Genomic DNA, 15,640 nt, shown 5'->3' on the forward strand with positions numbered 1-15,640 from the left:
CCGAATGCTGATTGGTCTAGAAAAGCTATTAGTTACGTATGTAGAGAATAATACATGGATGTGCGAAAATATGAAATTTATTTCGAGTGTTGAGGATAGCATAGACTTTTTGAGAATAATATCCATTCATATTATATAATAAGAAACCTTTTATTGGAAAGTTCTTTGTTCTCCAAGGCGCGTATACCTGATTGTTGGATCAAACACGATAATCGCACATGTGAACGTTTTTATCATTAATTATCGCACATGTGTTATTATCACTTTTCAATAAAATTCTGCATATGATATAATAAATACGGTTATTTCATTAATTTTCACTGCCTGAGAGGATTGCGATTCGAGCATTGATCGCACCTTTTGCGAGTTGTACTTTCACTGTTTAAGTTAAATTATAATAAATTTTAATAATCATGTTGAAATTCAATAAACTGCTATATTTGTCTTTTTTCAATTACAATTTAGTTACATATAATTAATAGTAAAGTAATGTTATAAGTAATAAAAAGCATCAAGCGGTGCAATGAATTTAACTTCCCGTGGCCCGTTCGGTTGATATTGTAACCACTCGCATTATTTTTGCATTAATAATTCTGGTTATTCGTTCTTTTCTTGTAGAATTTTTACCATGGTGATGGAAAGTACATGTGAGAAAAGATGTCTGACTGTTGCACCACCAAATGAATTATCATTTATGACAGCCAGCCTTTCAACTGCTTTTATTCTTACCAACATCCCTGGCAATATTCTTATTTTCTTGGCTGTTGTTCTTGATCCCAACAAAAACCTACGAACACCGTTTAACTGGTTAATTGTTAATTTATCAGCGGCTGATTTCATAGTTGCCATCATCACTGAACCTCTCTCCGTGTATTATCATATTAAAGAGGGTCTTGGCGAGCATGGCCCCGAAGAGATAATTAGCTTGATTCATTTGACTTACTTCATCTCATGCACTGCCTCGATCCTCAGTCTTACAAGTTTGGCAGTTGAACGATATCTGGCTGTGAGAAGACCAAGTACCTACCGAAATAAAGTGACTAATCAACGAATTCCAACAACAATAGCAATGATTTGGTTGATTTCGTTAAGTTTACCAAATATTTATTTTATTGTTGGTTTCACTGCGTACGCATTCATATTTGTAAACGCCTTCATTGTCGTTGCTGTTGTAATCATTGTTATAAACTACACTTTAATGAGGAGGAAATTAAGATACCGAGGTAAAAATAGTGAAACAACTGCTCCTAACGAAGCTCGTGTAAATCGAATCTCAGAAAGTGAAGACCAGTCTTCAGTCAATAAAAATTGTATCGAAATAAAGAAGCAACTGCTAGAAGCCAAAATCACTCAAATGTTCCAGATCGTAATTACAGCTCTCCTGTGCTGTTATGGGCTCTCTACAGTGATGATGTATTTGGTAAATTTCTGTCACGATTGCAGTTGTGCTTCCATCCATTGGTTCCGAGATCTTCATGTCTTGCTTATTCTGATGAATTCAAGCATTAATTTTTTCTGCTATGCTTTAAGATCTGCCAGATTCAGAAGTGCATTTGTTAAATTGCTATACGGTTCAATTCCGTGTAGTTGAATTAAGATGGAGTGACAGTAGAAAATACGTTAGAGTTAGAAAATACGTCCTACAGCATTCGGTCACGTAAAATTTATTTCATAAGGTAGCAAACCTTTATATTTACATAACTAAGTTTTACTCAGAACAATGCTTCCAAAAGAAACCATGATCAGTCGGTCAAGCAGACTATTCACTATATTTTCTAGAGGTTTAAAGGGTCTTACTAAGGCAGGAGCATTGCACTGGCATCGCAAAAGCGTAGGTTCGATTCCTGCCGGAGGACCGATAGTTGACTCATTTTTTCATCAACTTTTCCTGGTTTGAATTTGAAGTGTGTATAATTCCACTCGAAATAAAGACCCTTTTTAACCTCTAGAATTTACCTACATCGAGTGCCAAAAATCATTATTAATTTATTCACTATAAAGATATATCATCATACACTTAATCATATGCTCCTGAGGGAAATAGTTTGTTTTCTCGAGAGGTTTCTCGAGACGACATCGAGGGAAACATTGAAACTGGGAAAAACAAAATTCACTATTTCCAGAGGGAGTGTACATTAAGTGCTTTGTTACACAGGAACAAAAACATTCATGTTACACAACAATCTCATTCCAAAAACACTTTGCAGTTATCACAAAATATACGGGCAACAATTTCTCACTTGTTTCTCAGGCAGAAAACATTGTATTTATTTTAAGTCATTTGACTACGAACGAACCAATCACATGCATTTACTAATTAGTATACACAGCACCTATATAACAATATATAATTGTATATAAATAATATGGATGTGAATATGATCCGAATTTTAAATGTTTCATTTCTTCAAGCATTTCTTACCATGACCAAACGAAAACAGCTCAAAATTGGCATAATTTCATGAACCAATTTTATGGTAAGGTTTAATTAAAACAAATTAAGCGAAAAATCCACATATTTAGTAGTGTGTGAGAATATGTGAGATTTTCGTGTTGTGGCCTGTTTTTCTGCACTTCTATAATTATTATTTATTATATTTATAAATCAAATTTTTTGGGCAAAAATTGAAATACTCATTAGCCTGGCAACGCGGAGAGCTACAAAAGTTACGTCCTAGAAACTATTGTCGACCGACCCAAATTTTCAGTCTCTTAAAGCAAACAAATTGAATTCTGGAAGAAAATTTTGAGAGCTATGAAAACATGCCAATTTTTTGAAAACTCAAAATTCGTAAATTCGCGTCCGGTGTGCATGTGTGGGCCTGTAATGTATACCTAAATATTAGTACAGCGCGGGGTTAATCCGTCAAGTTGGCTTTGTCATGCGTTGGAGATAGCTAGGTACTTGGGATCAGCGACACTTTTGCTTGTTAGTAACCTACAAACAACCGTAAAGTCAGCATATATATTTATGCTATTATATATTAACGTATTTGGCCGCAGCTTTCAGTTCTTTTTTTTCTTGCAATCGTTAAGAAAAGTAGCTTCAGCTTGCTACACATACTTTCAAAATTGATCTGTAAATTTCGTGGGCAAATCGACTACAACTGAATTTCTATCAACTGAAAGCCTCTGGATCTGTACGTTAATTTTGAAAATTATTGAGAGAAGAATTATCGGTGAGTTCTTTGTCAAATTTAATTTAATTTCTTCTGCTAAACATACAAGTGGCAGATGGTTTAGTAATATTTTACACGGTCAATTTTTTATAAAACTTTAGTTCAATTTTTTGCTGGATCGATATGGATTTTTAGACTATAGTATTGACACAACGGTTTTTAAACGTGTGAAACGCGACATATGTTGAATATTATAATTTATTTAGTCGCACATATACTATACAGGCTGCCTAAGATAATAAACGGCAAGTAGAAAAAGTAAATCAATTTTATATTAATCTATTATAGTTTTACGCACTTGCCAAAACATTTAACATGCATTTATCAACGTGGACAAAATGCACTACACATATGCTATAGGAAGTTTACGATTCACGACGCGGCTAGAAGGATTGTCATTCTTTAAAAACGACACTTTAAATGAGGCATTTTTACGGCTTCTCGATGACATGAAAGGCTGAAAGCAGCTGAAACGTGATAGTTGTTCGCTAGCTTATATGCATATGAAACTGCAATATCAGCTAGATAAAGAAGGTTCTTAACATCTTTGAAACGTTTGTATGATCATTTCATAGATCAAAGTTCTGGCAGCATAATTAATTTCCCTGAGCTTACTTTTGGCAAAATAATTGACTGGCGACATCCAGCGACGTGTCGTACATCGAAAACTCCCTACTATAAAAAGGCAGGCAATTTCCAAAACCATATCATTGTTCGTGTGTTTGTGTGTGTGTGGGTGGGCGGTGAGAGGTGGGGTGAAGGAGACGTATACATTTAGGTTTAAAACAGAGGTACCTGATGTATTACGTAACCAATAATATATAGAGACCTTTAGTTTGACGTTTACGGCAAACGCCAAACCGCTAACAAAGTTTGTGTTTCAACTCCACTATATTTAAGTGTGCGGCAATTTCGCTGAATTATAAACGTTCTACATAAAACTTGTGATGTTCAGCAGTAATGTAAGAAAGCAATAAGCTATATCTGATGCATTTAGAATGCACGTTCGGCGTATGAAATTTAATGCTTGAACGGCTGAGGGTGCATGTATATTATCGTTCAATATAATTAAATTTTAAACGGCGAACGTGAAACACGTACCGACAAAGCTAAATTTGCTGCTTTTTCATAATTATTGCTAAAATTTTTCATAATTATTTAATTAATTTGGCTTACTTTTTTTATAATATAAGAAAAACATATTGGAAAAACGTTTTTGTCCACCACAGGCCTAGACTGTTTTAAATGCGTTAAGGCATAAAAAGTGCAACGCAGAGGTGTAACTCGAACATGGGTATTTATTCATATCCAGTTCTTCCCGGCCGACGCGGCGGATTTCTTTGTTCGTGCAATAGCCTAAAAAATATCCTTCGCGGGCAGAACTGAGTAATTATTATATAAACACCCGCAATTATCGTTCACGTTACGCCACTGATGCAAGATTTATCTAGACCTAAGCATTACATGCAGATATAAGCACAATAACTTGTGTCCCTCAAAAGTACCCTATATTGTTGAAATCACTCTTTTGTTGTTGAGGGTACTTTTTTGGAGGGACACTGCACTGTAGATAATGATTATATTGTTACTGAGTTGAACATCGAATCTTATTATTTTTATACCATAAAGTATTCGATAAAAAAGCTCGATTTTTAGCACACGAGATTTAGACACAAAGCACTTTTAATTTATTATTCATAATAATTATGACACGCTAGCCAATATTAATTTCATATATGAAATATAAACAAAAATACCCGTTTTCTGCTACATAAATCAGGCAGTTTTGGGCAACTGTTAAGCAATTATTTAAATTTTAACTTTTGATGATTTGAGACATTAGGAAGTGTGCAAAATGTACAAGTATTAAACATCAAATATTTTTTGCATTCCATCTTAAAAGCTCTGAAGTAATATTTTACATTAAAATTCAAACCTGCATGACCTGTCTGTAAAACATTTCACAGTTTCTAGACTATAGTACCACTTTCGTCCGGCGCAAAAATCTTGAACTAAATCCGTGTTGTTTTGATAGGTTCTCGAAGAAAATAAAATTTAAGAAATAAAATAATATGGTCAGAAAAGCGTTCTCTGAGGATTTTATTTTATTTTTCACATCTTATTTTGTATGAAGTCAGGAAATTGTTAATTACCACTCCATTCTCATTCACATTTTGATTTCGCATGGTTTAATTTCATCACAATGCTCGGGTGAAATTGCAAATCTCCAGGCGTAATTATAGTGCCTTCGTCCGCTGTTTCGTGTCCTACCAATGATTATTTTTGCTGGGAATAGAAATTTAAATCTGTTTTAGTATATTGGAGATATCATGATCATGTTATAATTATTTCAAAGCAACTTTATTTATTATTATAAAAAGAAAATCGTGCATTAAACCATTTAAATGGTCTTCTTGTAGAATTTTTACCACGGTGATGGAAAGTACATTTGAGAAAAGATGTCAGAATGTTGAACCGCCCAATGAGTTATCATTTATGACAGCCAGCATTTCAACTGTTTTCATGGTTACCAATATCCCTGGCAATATTCTTATTTTCTTGGCTGTTGTTCTTGATCCTAACAAAAACTTACGAATTCCATTTAACTGGTTAATCGTTAATTTATCAGCGGCTGATTTCATAGTTGGTATCATCACTGAACCTCTCTCGGTGTATTATCATATTAAAGAGGGTCTTGACAGCCAAGGTTCTGAAGAAATTATTGTTATTCACATGGCTTACTTCATCTCATGCACTGCTTCGATCTTCAGTCTTACAAGTTTGGCAGTTGAACGATATCTAGCTGTGCGAAAACCAAATACCTACCGAAATAAAGTGACTAATCAACGAATCCTAGTAACAATTGTAACGATTTGGTTGATTTCGTTAAGTTTACCCAACATTTATTTCAGTGTTGGTTTCACTGAATACGCATTCATATTTGCAAACACCTCCCTTTTCGTTGCTGTTATTATGATTTGTTTAACGTACGCTTTAATGAAGAGAAAGCTGAGATGCCGTGATTCAACAAAGGAAAATTATGAAATGTCACCGAATGAAGGCCAGTCTTCTGTCAGTGTGAATTGCATGGTGACAAAAAAGCAACTGCTGGAAGCCAAAATCACCGAAATGTTTCTGATCGTTCTTATTGCTCTCCTGTGCTGTTATGGTCCTTCAACAGTTATGATATACTTAGTAAATTTCTGTGAAGATTGCAGTTGCACAACCCTTCACTGGTTCCGTGACATCCATATTTTGTTTGCTTTGATGAATTCATCTGTTAACTTTTTCTGCTATGCTTTAAGATCTTCCAGATTCAGAAGTGCTTTTGTTAAATTGTTTCGGATGAATTATTGACGTGATGATGGTATATATTTGCAACATAGAAATTAGCTGTTTTTCCACTCAATGGCGCAGCAGCCTGACAATTTAGCTCAGCTATCTTGCATTAGACGATTATTCATTTATACAGTCAATTTAACACAAAAATCTAGCTTTGTTCGCCCTAACAACATTAGTTTTTTTAGTTCTTAATTTCTGAACAAAATCATTAGGTTAGCCATGTCCTGTAGAGCAGAAGTTATTATTTTAACAAAAAAGGGGTAATAGTTAACAATAGTTCTCTTTGCATGTTGCTGTTGATTGAAAGTGAAAATGCAGCTCCCAATGGTTGTTTATGAACTAGAAATACATGCACGCAGCAACCCCTCGCCATTTCAAACGAAGCAAAATATTTCCTGAGCTAGCCAGACCTAATCTTCAATATTATGAAATGTCCTAAATGTAAAGCCGATAGCTGATGTTTCAATTTTTTCGGAAACAAACACAGTCGTAAAGGTGAAGTGAAATCACCCGTTTTCCTGCTGCTTTCCGTTGCATTAAGTTATAGACTTTCACAGTTTAAGTGAGAGTTAATACTTCATTATAGCTAAACCTTCAAAACAGCACAAATAATATAAATAACCAAGCAGTGAACGGCGAATGTTGTTTTTCGATTATTAAATGCATGCAGTGATTGCAGTCGACTCTATAACCTTTAAAGTGATATTTGTTATGTTAAAACTCCGAATTACACTTTTAAGAACTCTTTTTGAAGTTAAAACGATGATGTAGAGCCTTAAATAGTCGGTCACGTCTTTGCAAAACCGAGCAAAACGACATACTGTACCAAGGTCATAAAATGTATTCGTACAGCAAACACGAAATAAACCTCGAAATAAACAAAATAGACTCCTACCATTTCAAGGATTATAATCGAGTTGTTCCTTTTCACCGCTAATTCTTCCAGTTCTGATATTATTTTAAACTCTTCCCAGTGTTTTATCTGTTATTTGATTCCACATTTCATATTGTCTTTTCGAAACATTTTTTAAAAAAATAGTTTGCAAAATGACAGTTAAATTGCTGACGTTTTTCACTGAAACACAAACGTTTCGTCTTAGCCAATCAGGAAGTTGCTGATTACCAGTCTACACTCGTTCGCATTTCGCGCATGCGCACAAGTATCATGACCATTGAACGTCCATGGTCCAAATTTAGGCGACTTTGGATTCCGCTATGTTCTCCCGAGTCCCGGGTGTAATTCACAATCTCCGGTGGGAATTAGTACCCTCGCACGGTGCTCCGCACCGGCTCGGGGATTATCGGTCTATGAGTCATCAATTTCCCAAAATTAGTGAGCAGATGACTGTCGAAGGCCAAACGGATTTTTGACCTGGGACATAATTCTTATAAGGGGATTCGAATCCCTAAGTAAAACGTTAAAAAAATAGCAGTGTAGTTAGTTTAAAGCAAATGTGCAACCGTCAGAAACTTGAATAAACATGGGTATATTGTTGGGGGTAAATTACCTGCAGTAGCAAAGCCAGCTTGACGACTTACGTCTGTATTAAAAAAAGCTCACGCACACTCGCACTCATTTAATGTAATGATCAATGAGATTAATTCATGGAAAGATTTGAGGTAACACCTTGAAAATAAATTACTCGAGTAGAAATACCGAAAAGGAATCGCTATGCATATGCATGAAGTAACTGAGAATGTGATCTCCCAAAAAATGAGTTTGAGTACGAGTGAGTTTTTAAAATACAGGCGTGAGTCCTTCCATGGTAATATTTAAGTATTAAGAAGATTGTAGAAAACAGGCAATTTTTGGAGAAATTAAAATATTATAATACCGACTTAAAAGTCAAGTCCAAAGTTGTTCAAATTCTAGACCCCTATGTAATGGGCGTTATATGATTTGTTAGTTAATCGCAAGCGTGAATATTTACATAATTATTTCGGATGAGCTCAATATTATAAAATTAAATGAAATATTAACGATGACAGAAGATATGGAGAAAATTTTGAAAATGCGTGAATAAAATTTTTTCAAAATAATGTCATTTATTTTATTTCATAATATTTATATCATTATTTAATATAGCTACTCACTGTATATGAGCAATTTTGCAATCTGATTGGTCGAGATATATACTCACTGTGTATCACCTCATATATCGTGAGTAGCAAAAACAAAATGGCCGAAAGTTTAATTTTATATTTGGGTTACGTAAAACGGACAAAAGCAGTTTTTTATTAAATTTAATTTCACAATTTAATTTGACTGAAATTATATCAAAAGCCGATTTAGTTAATTTTTTTATGTGATTCCAAAGTCAGATGTTTGAATACATTAAAGAGACAATCGATTCCAAAGTTGAAAGTTAGTAAACATTAAAAAGATGCACAAAATTGATATTTCACAAGAAACACGTACTGTGATGTATGTTCGTGACAAAACTGCAACGTATACACGCAGAACCTTAATCTTACACAAATTACTTAAATAAACGTAATCCACCTTTTGGCGTTTAGCGATAAGTATCACTATCAGAGACCGGGGTTAAAATGTGTTTAGTTTAAACAGTGGATAAGCCAAGTTTAAAAATGCTATATCTTGTGAATGACTGCACCTGCATCTTAAACATTAAATATGCATTTCCATTGAAAATTAATTAAGCTATTTACATTCGAAAAAAATTTCAGCTCACTTGTCAAATAAAACGATAACTTTGTTTTATCCGCCGTTGAAACTAAACGCCTTTAGAACAACTGGACCCAATAGAGGTTTAAATTCATTAAACGAAATGGTTTAAAATTTATATATTTTGGATGGAGGCTTATATTATGAAATTTTGTAATGAATTTTGATATTTTCTAATTAATTAACTTTCTCAGCGGTTTTCTCAGCGTAGATGATGAACGAAGACGGTAAAAAGTTTGAAAACTTGACAAGTCTTACGACGAAACTTACCTAAAGTTTTCCGTTTCACTGTATTTTGATTTGGTATAATTTATTGTATATTATTTATTGTATAATTTATTGTATATTGTACATGGTGTAGCTATTTTAGAGACTTCAAGCCTCATATAGTTCGAAGCTCCAAATCGCGTGATTAGGTAATATTTCACTCAGAAGACAATGTTCGGTGTTTTTTAATTGCCCGAAAAGGATACTGACAATGTTTAAGTAATTTTTTTTAGTTTACATTTTACAATGATTTACTTATACTAAAAGAAGGACACAAATATACAGTACTGCCCAGAAATAACCTGACACTAGATATTTACCCCGCCTTTGACGAATAATTGTTAAACAATGACTTGATATTTACATAGCTGGACTAAATAACCAAATGGTTAGCCTCGGTCGAAGACTGACTGTCTATATTTGGCCCCAGTTACACGATACCGGTTTAGTAGCGTATCGGATTACTTCCCATATCAGATAGGCGTTGCAGTTACATGAGGATGTAGTAATCCCCTTAATCCGGTATGCTCAGCACAGTAAAAATCACTCCGCTCTGGAGGTGTTATGAAAAATGATCCGGTACTTTTCTGTTTCCGTGTAATAGCTCTAATCCGGCGGTATAATCCAGCCGAACAACTTTGATTTCGCATTTGCATTCCCGGGCGCAATTAAAACCCCGGGCGGAATTAGTATCCTCTCCCGGTGCTTCGCACCGGCTCGGGAATTACACACACCGTTGCGAGTAGATATGGATTTCATGCTCGAGTGGCAAAAACAACATCTCTTGAGTATTGTTTTCGCCACTCGAACATAAAATCCACATCTTAACCGTGTAATGTTCTGTTTATCATTTTATGGACAAAATTCAGAGTGACAAAAATACAAACAAAAACGACACGTAAATAAAGACAATTATAAAAGCGAATATTTTTGAAATTATACTCTAAAAATTAAAGCACAGTAAATTTTACTTATCTCTTTTAAATGTTAGTTTGTATTTCCAACGTTAATTTCGTTTTATATACGAACCAAAGACCGTTTGTTTTTTCATAAAAACAGCAGTAAAAATTGCGGGAAATATTTCGAAACTCGTTATGCCGCGTCACTCGTTCAGCATTCGTGACGTGCGGAAAATACGCGCGCTGTATATACCGTATGAATGGCGCATGAGTTCTGCGACTGTTTTAGTTCTCACTAAAATACCCCCATCTATATAATAATAGATAATAATATATATATATATATATATATATATATATACAATTAAGTAAAGTATCCAAGAAGAAAGAGTGCTCGATATCAAAATTTAATAGAGCAATTAAAATAAAATCAAATATTACAAAATTTTGAATATATTGTTCGCTACACTCTGTGTTTCACGTTTCTTCTGAAACGATCATCAGGCGAAATGATTTTTATATACATATATATATATATGTATATATATATATATATATATATATATATATATATATATTTGCATATATACACCATTTGCATATATATATATATATATATAGCACAAAGTATGCATGCAAAAGCCTATTTGTTAGCCACACGGGAAATTCAGGAACAGCTAGATCACTTTCTACAAGCGCGGAAATATATACATATACACTGCATGTTATTGGATTTTAAGCTTCTTTTGTGCGCCCCCCCCCCCCCTCTCTCCGACACCTAGGTCTGATTCTGGCGCCCGCGTTTTTACAAATGTATTTCGAAATCAACACAAAGGCTATATATATGCATCCGGATCTTTGTAGAATTTCCTCCTCTAAAAACATTACGAGTGGCGCCACTGATTTGAGCGAGGAGTTTGACCGTACATATATGGAGCGCTTTCCATTGTGCTAAGGTATATACAATGAGAAAAATAACATATTTCACCAGGTGACATTTTACAGCCGTTATATTTTAAAACTGACAATTTTAGAAAATTTCAACAAAATGAGAAAAAAAATTTCATCAAATTGCTCCCGTCCCTCAAATACTCCCCAGCTTCATATAGTTTTCTATTTCATGCTGTTTTTTACATACGTTTACTCGTCGACCGACCTGTTATATGACATTAAAAAGATAGAGGCAGACCTGTTGAAAGTGGGGGCCGATTTTGAGGGGGGGGGGTGAGCGGGCATTGAATTTTTTGCTCCACGTTTGCTTAATACGTAGAAATGCGTCAGCGTAACCCAGGAGACAAATGAGAAGCCAACCTCTTGACACAACTTAGAAATTTAAATATTTCGATAATTATCATTGGATATCAAATACAGCTGCACGCTGCCTCGTTCGAATTCGGTCATTTAAAAAAAGTAACCCATTTGGTTTATTTTCCAATCCTATCTCAATAATTATACCGACACTATTTTCCAAGTTTGGACATTTTTCCCTGGAAAGGTAAGTTTTATTTATCGAAATCATCTAAATTATCGACATTTTCTGGTATTTGTTTAGTTTGTACAGAATAATAATATTTAAGTATTCTTTGGCAGCTAATGATTATAGCAATTACTAGAGCTATTAAATTTTTAGGAAAAAAAGTTTTATACCTTTATACCCTTAACGTATATAATATATACTTTTAATATGCACGTTTTAAGTAGGCGGGCTAAGACTGATGAATAAAACGGCGATACTGACAATAGAATTCGAATATTATTTTAATGTACTTTTTACATTGTGTGGCTAAACATTGAACACATGAAATTCTGAACGCAAAATGCAACAAACACCCTTTTTGACTCGATTGAAGAGGGACATTTGTACGTTTTTGGGGTTACTCGTGAGTATACATGTGCAGCAGTTAAGACATCGACCAGCCTGCTCTTCTCAACTGTTTGCTATCGCACTAATGATCTCAGGCCATTATAAACTCCTTTCGTCAACGAGTTCAAACTTTTAGGTGCATTATATTTAATGAAGAGAAAATTTCAGAGTTGTATGCAATACAGTACAATTCTTATAAGGTTCGGCCATTATTTTATGTTTTTGATAATTAATATAAAATTCATCGAATAATAATCATTTTATACGCTGAGTCGTACGTGTTGAAGTCAATTACATTTGAATGGATGCATAATAATTATATTCTGCATATTCGATCTTTCTCGTTTATTCTGGTCATTTACAAGACCATTCTCTAAGAAATATGTAGCTACAACTAAATTTTATGCGGATATAGATCTGAGTTTCCCAAAGTTGACTATATATATATGTCATCATAGCGAAATGTGTTGAAAGATAAAGCGTCCAAGGCAAGCGTCATTGTGTCTCAGTAGAATAAACATGCAAACAGCATGTGCAAGTTTTGCACAGCTCTCATTCGTGAAGCTGCTTTAAAACTGTCCCTAAAAAGAGAAATTTAAAATTTTCAATGCTCTTATAGTTATAAAATCAATAATTGATTATACGACGAATTAGATTACCTATATATTTCAAAATGTGCCCAAAAAGGACTTTAAATATATATTTATGAACCGAAATTTCCAGTGTAGTAGAGACAGGCAGCTGCACTTTCAAAGTGTTTTGAAAAAGTGTTTTTGACAAACCGATTTTGTGATCTTGTTCAAACCGTAATAAAAAACGCGCCATTTGTTAATATACCACAAAAGTACTACATTATAAGGTAATTTTTTAATGAGACATACACGCATGCATGTATTTCAAATTTGAGTTATATTTATTGCTGGAAGCACTAATCATTATTATTAAGGAGGTTTATAAGCACACGACAGTTTATAAAAATTCGGCAAACACTGCATACAATACCATGCACTCATTCTTGCGAGGCAGATGACTTTTAAGAATTTTATTGCAATTTGGGAATCCCTGTAAACACTTGGCCCATATTGATGAAAATTATTTTGATGATTTTAAAGATAAAATTCATCCCAACCGAGGCGACGATGTGTAGTAATCATATAATTTTTAAAACGCAAAGCAAAAGCTTGTCTAAAACGGTCGCATTAAAACAATCTAACATGGATATTTTCCTGTAGAATTTTCAACATGGTGATTGAAAGTACGTTTGAGAAAAGATGTCAGAATGTTGAACCTCCACAAGAGTTATCATTTATGACAGCCAGCATTTCAACTGTTTTCATGCTTACCAATATCCCGGGCAATATTCTTATTTTCTTGGCTGTTGTACTTGATCCAAACAAAAACTTACGAACTCCATTTAACTGGTTAATTATCAATCTATCAGCGGCCGATTTAATCGTTGGCATCATCGCAGAACCTTTCTTTGTATATTTTCATATCAAAGAAGGACTTGGGAAAAAAGAAGCTCTTGAAGAACGTTATGCGGGTGGAATATTTTACTTCATCTCATGCACTGCTTCGATCCTCAGTCTTACAAGTTTGGCGGTTGAACGATATCTCGCTGTGAGAAGACCAAGTACCTACCGAAGTAATGTCACCAATCACCGAATTTTATTGACAATAGTAATGATTTGGTTGATTTCGGCAAGCTTACCCAACATTTATCTGCTTGTTGGTTTCGGTGCATACGCATTTATATTTTCCAACACGTCACTCCTAGTTGCTGTTATAATTATTTGTATAACATACACTTTAATGAAAAAAAAATTGAGATCCCGCTCTTTAAAGAGAAAAGCAACCCCTTTCGCGTCAAATGACGGAAATGAAATCTCACAAATCGACGATTTCTCAACTTTTAATACAAATTGTATCGCGGCAAAGAGGCAACTCTTAGAAGACAAAATCACCGAAATGTTTCTGATTGTTCTTATTGCTCTCTTGTGCTGTTATGGTCCCTCAACTGTGATGATATATTTTGCAAATTTCTGTGAAGATTGCAGTTGTAAAATCCTTCACTGGTTCCGTGATATTCATATTCTGTTTGCTCTCATGAATTCATCTGTTAACTTTTTCTGCTATGCTTTAAGGTCTTCCAGATTCAGAAGTGCTTTTGCTAAATTGCTACGAATCAATCATCAGCCTGATGATGGACATCGCAAAAATTAATGTTTATGAAATTTGAACTCGAAAAACTCATCAATATAGTTCACATTTGTGCATTTCTGTTTTTCTCTCTATACTACAGGATAATTTAAAGCAATTTTAAGTTCAAATTTCCCTCTGGGGCTGGTTGTTCAAAAGCCGGTTACATTAACCATGGGTTAAAACAAATCTTTGCATTACTTTTTTTTAATCGGCTGTTTACAAATTCAGTAAATTTTTTCATAAATACTTTTTGGATAGATAGAAGTAATATTTTCTTAAGTTTTAAAAACGAACACTGGTTAAAAAGCACAAAAAATAAAAAAACAATATATACAAGTTAAAAATTAATCCAGGGTTAGCGCTAACCTAGCTTTGAACAACCCCTGGATGCGTAGGCTGCAATCTTTTGAAAGTTCATGAAAAGCATCTGCAGCGATAAATGCAGGTCAATTTTTAGTATGTACTAAGGTTATCAACTGGGGCGATTTGTTTTCACCGTGTGCAAGCTTCACATCTTTCGTGCAAGATATAGATCTTTTGTATGAGCATTTTAATTCTTTTTTGCTCACCAAATTTTTGGTATTCTATATGAATGTAAACCAAATTCCGTTTGTGATAATAGTGTGACATCATAGTGTACCCAAGAAATTATCAACAAATTTGAAGTCGGTGATCTGAAATTAAATTCAATTAGATTAGAGCACTTTACTTTTTTTGGAGTTACACATCACCTGAAAAATTGTCAGATGAAACATTGTCAGATTTTTTTGAAGCCCAAACCGCTAGCATAAACAGGCTTTTAAAGGCGTTTTGTCTGCGAAGGCAGAGAGAAAACAAAAGAGATAAGCCTTTCAAGGCGACGTGAGCTCTGTTTGTTGTTTGTGACTTCTGATTGCCAGGCTATTGTAATAAAAACTCTAATCTACGCATGAAGAATGTAAACAATACACCTCCGTGTTGTAATTGTAAATAACACAAGTCTAAATTACAAAATATGCCTCCTTCTTCAGATTTATAATCTGATTATCTTAACCTGATGATGGAGTAAACTCCGAAACGTCGTTTGTAAATTAAATTTAAAGCCTTATTCTGGTCTATATTAAATAACGCAGAAATTAACTATTTATGCAAAAAATTGTTTGTTTCGCACTTTCGATTCGAAGCACTACTTTATTGGACTTCCCAGAGGATTTAGGCCACT

The 15,640-nt window shown here is 34.1% G+C and overlaps 3 protein-coding genes across 3 annotated transcripts; all 3 read left to right on the forward strand.

Moving 5' to 3' along the window:
• The first annotated feature begins 628 nt into the window (after positions 1-628).
• Positions 629-1,591, forward strand: LOC114533404 (octopamine receptor-like). Its single transcript, XM_028554917.1, has one exon. It carries the CDS (start codon positions 629-631, stop codon positions 1,589-1,591), a length of 963 nt encoding a protein of 320 aa, XP_028410718.1.
• A 4,024-nt stretch (positions 1,592-5,615) lies between these two features.
• Positions 5,616-6,536, forward strand: LOC114533405 (histamine H2 receptor-like). Its single transcript, XM_028554918.1, has one exon. It carries the CDS (start codon positions 5,616-5,618, stop codon positions 6,534-6,536), a length of 921 nt encoding a protein of 306 aa, XP_028410719.1.
• Positions 6,537-11,857: 5,321 nt separating this feature from the next.
• Positions 11,858-14,476, forward strand: LOC114533406 (5-hydroxytryptamine receptor 7-like). The gene is made up of 3 exons (XM_028554919.1): positions 11,858-11,868; positions 13,470-13,882; positions 14,382-14,476. The coding sequence occupies exons 2-3, from the start codon at positions 13,480-13,482 to the stop codon at positions 14,474-14,476; spliced, it is 498 nt and encodes a 165-aa protein (XP_028410720.1). The 5' UTR covers positions 11,858-11,868; positions 13,470-13,479.
• The last annotated feature ends 1,164 nt before the right edge of the window (positions 14,477-15,640 follow it).

Source organism: Dendronephthya gigantea, unplaced genomic scaffold, assembly GCF_004324835.1.
Source record: "Dendronephthya gigantea isolate DGI-Jeju-01 unplaced genomic scaffold, DenGig_1.0 000090F, whole genome shotgun sequence".
NCBI classification, from domain to species: domain Eukaryota; kingdom Metazoa; phylum Cnidaria; class Anthozoa; order Malacalcyonacea; family Nephtheidae; genus Dendronephthya; species Dendronephthya gigantea.

Excerpts from the sequence above, each read along its gene's own strand:
- LOC114533404 (XM_028554917.1), top strand. The coding sequence starts at position 629 with ATGGTGATGGAAAGTACATGTGAGAAAAGATGTCTGACTGTTGCACCA.
- LOC114533405 (XM_028554918.1), top strand. The coding sequence starts at position 5,616 with ATGGAAAGTACATTTGAGAAAAGATGTCAGAATGTTGAACCGCCCAAT.
- LOC114533406 (XM_028554919.1), top strand. The coding sequence starts at position 13,480 with ATGGTGATTGAAAGTACGTTTGAGAAAAGATGTCAGAATGTTGAACCT. Across the intron at positions 13,883-14,381 it reads AAGACCAAGTACCTACCGAA|GTCTTCCAGATTCAGAAGTG; the intron begins GTAATGTCACCA and ends CTATGCTTTAAG.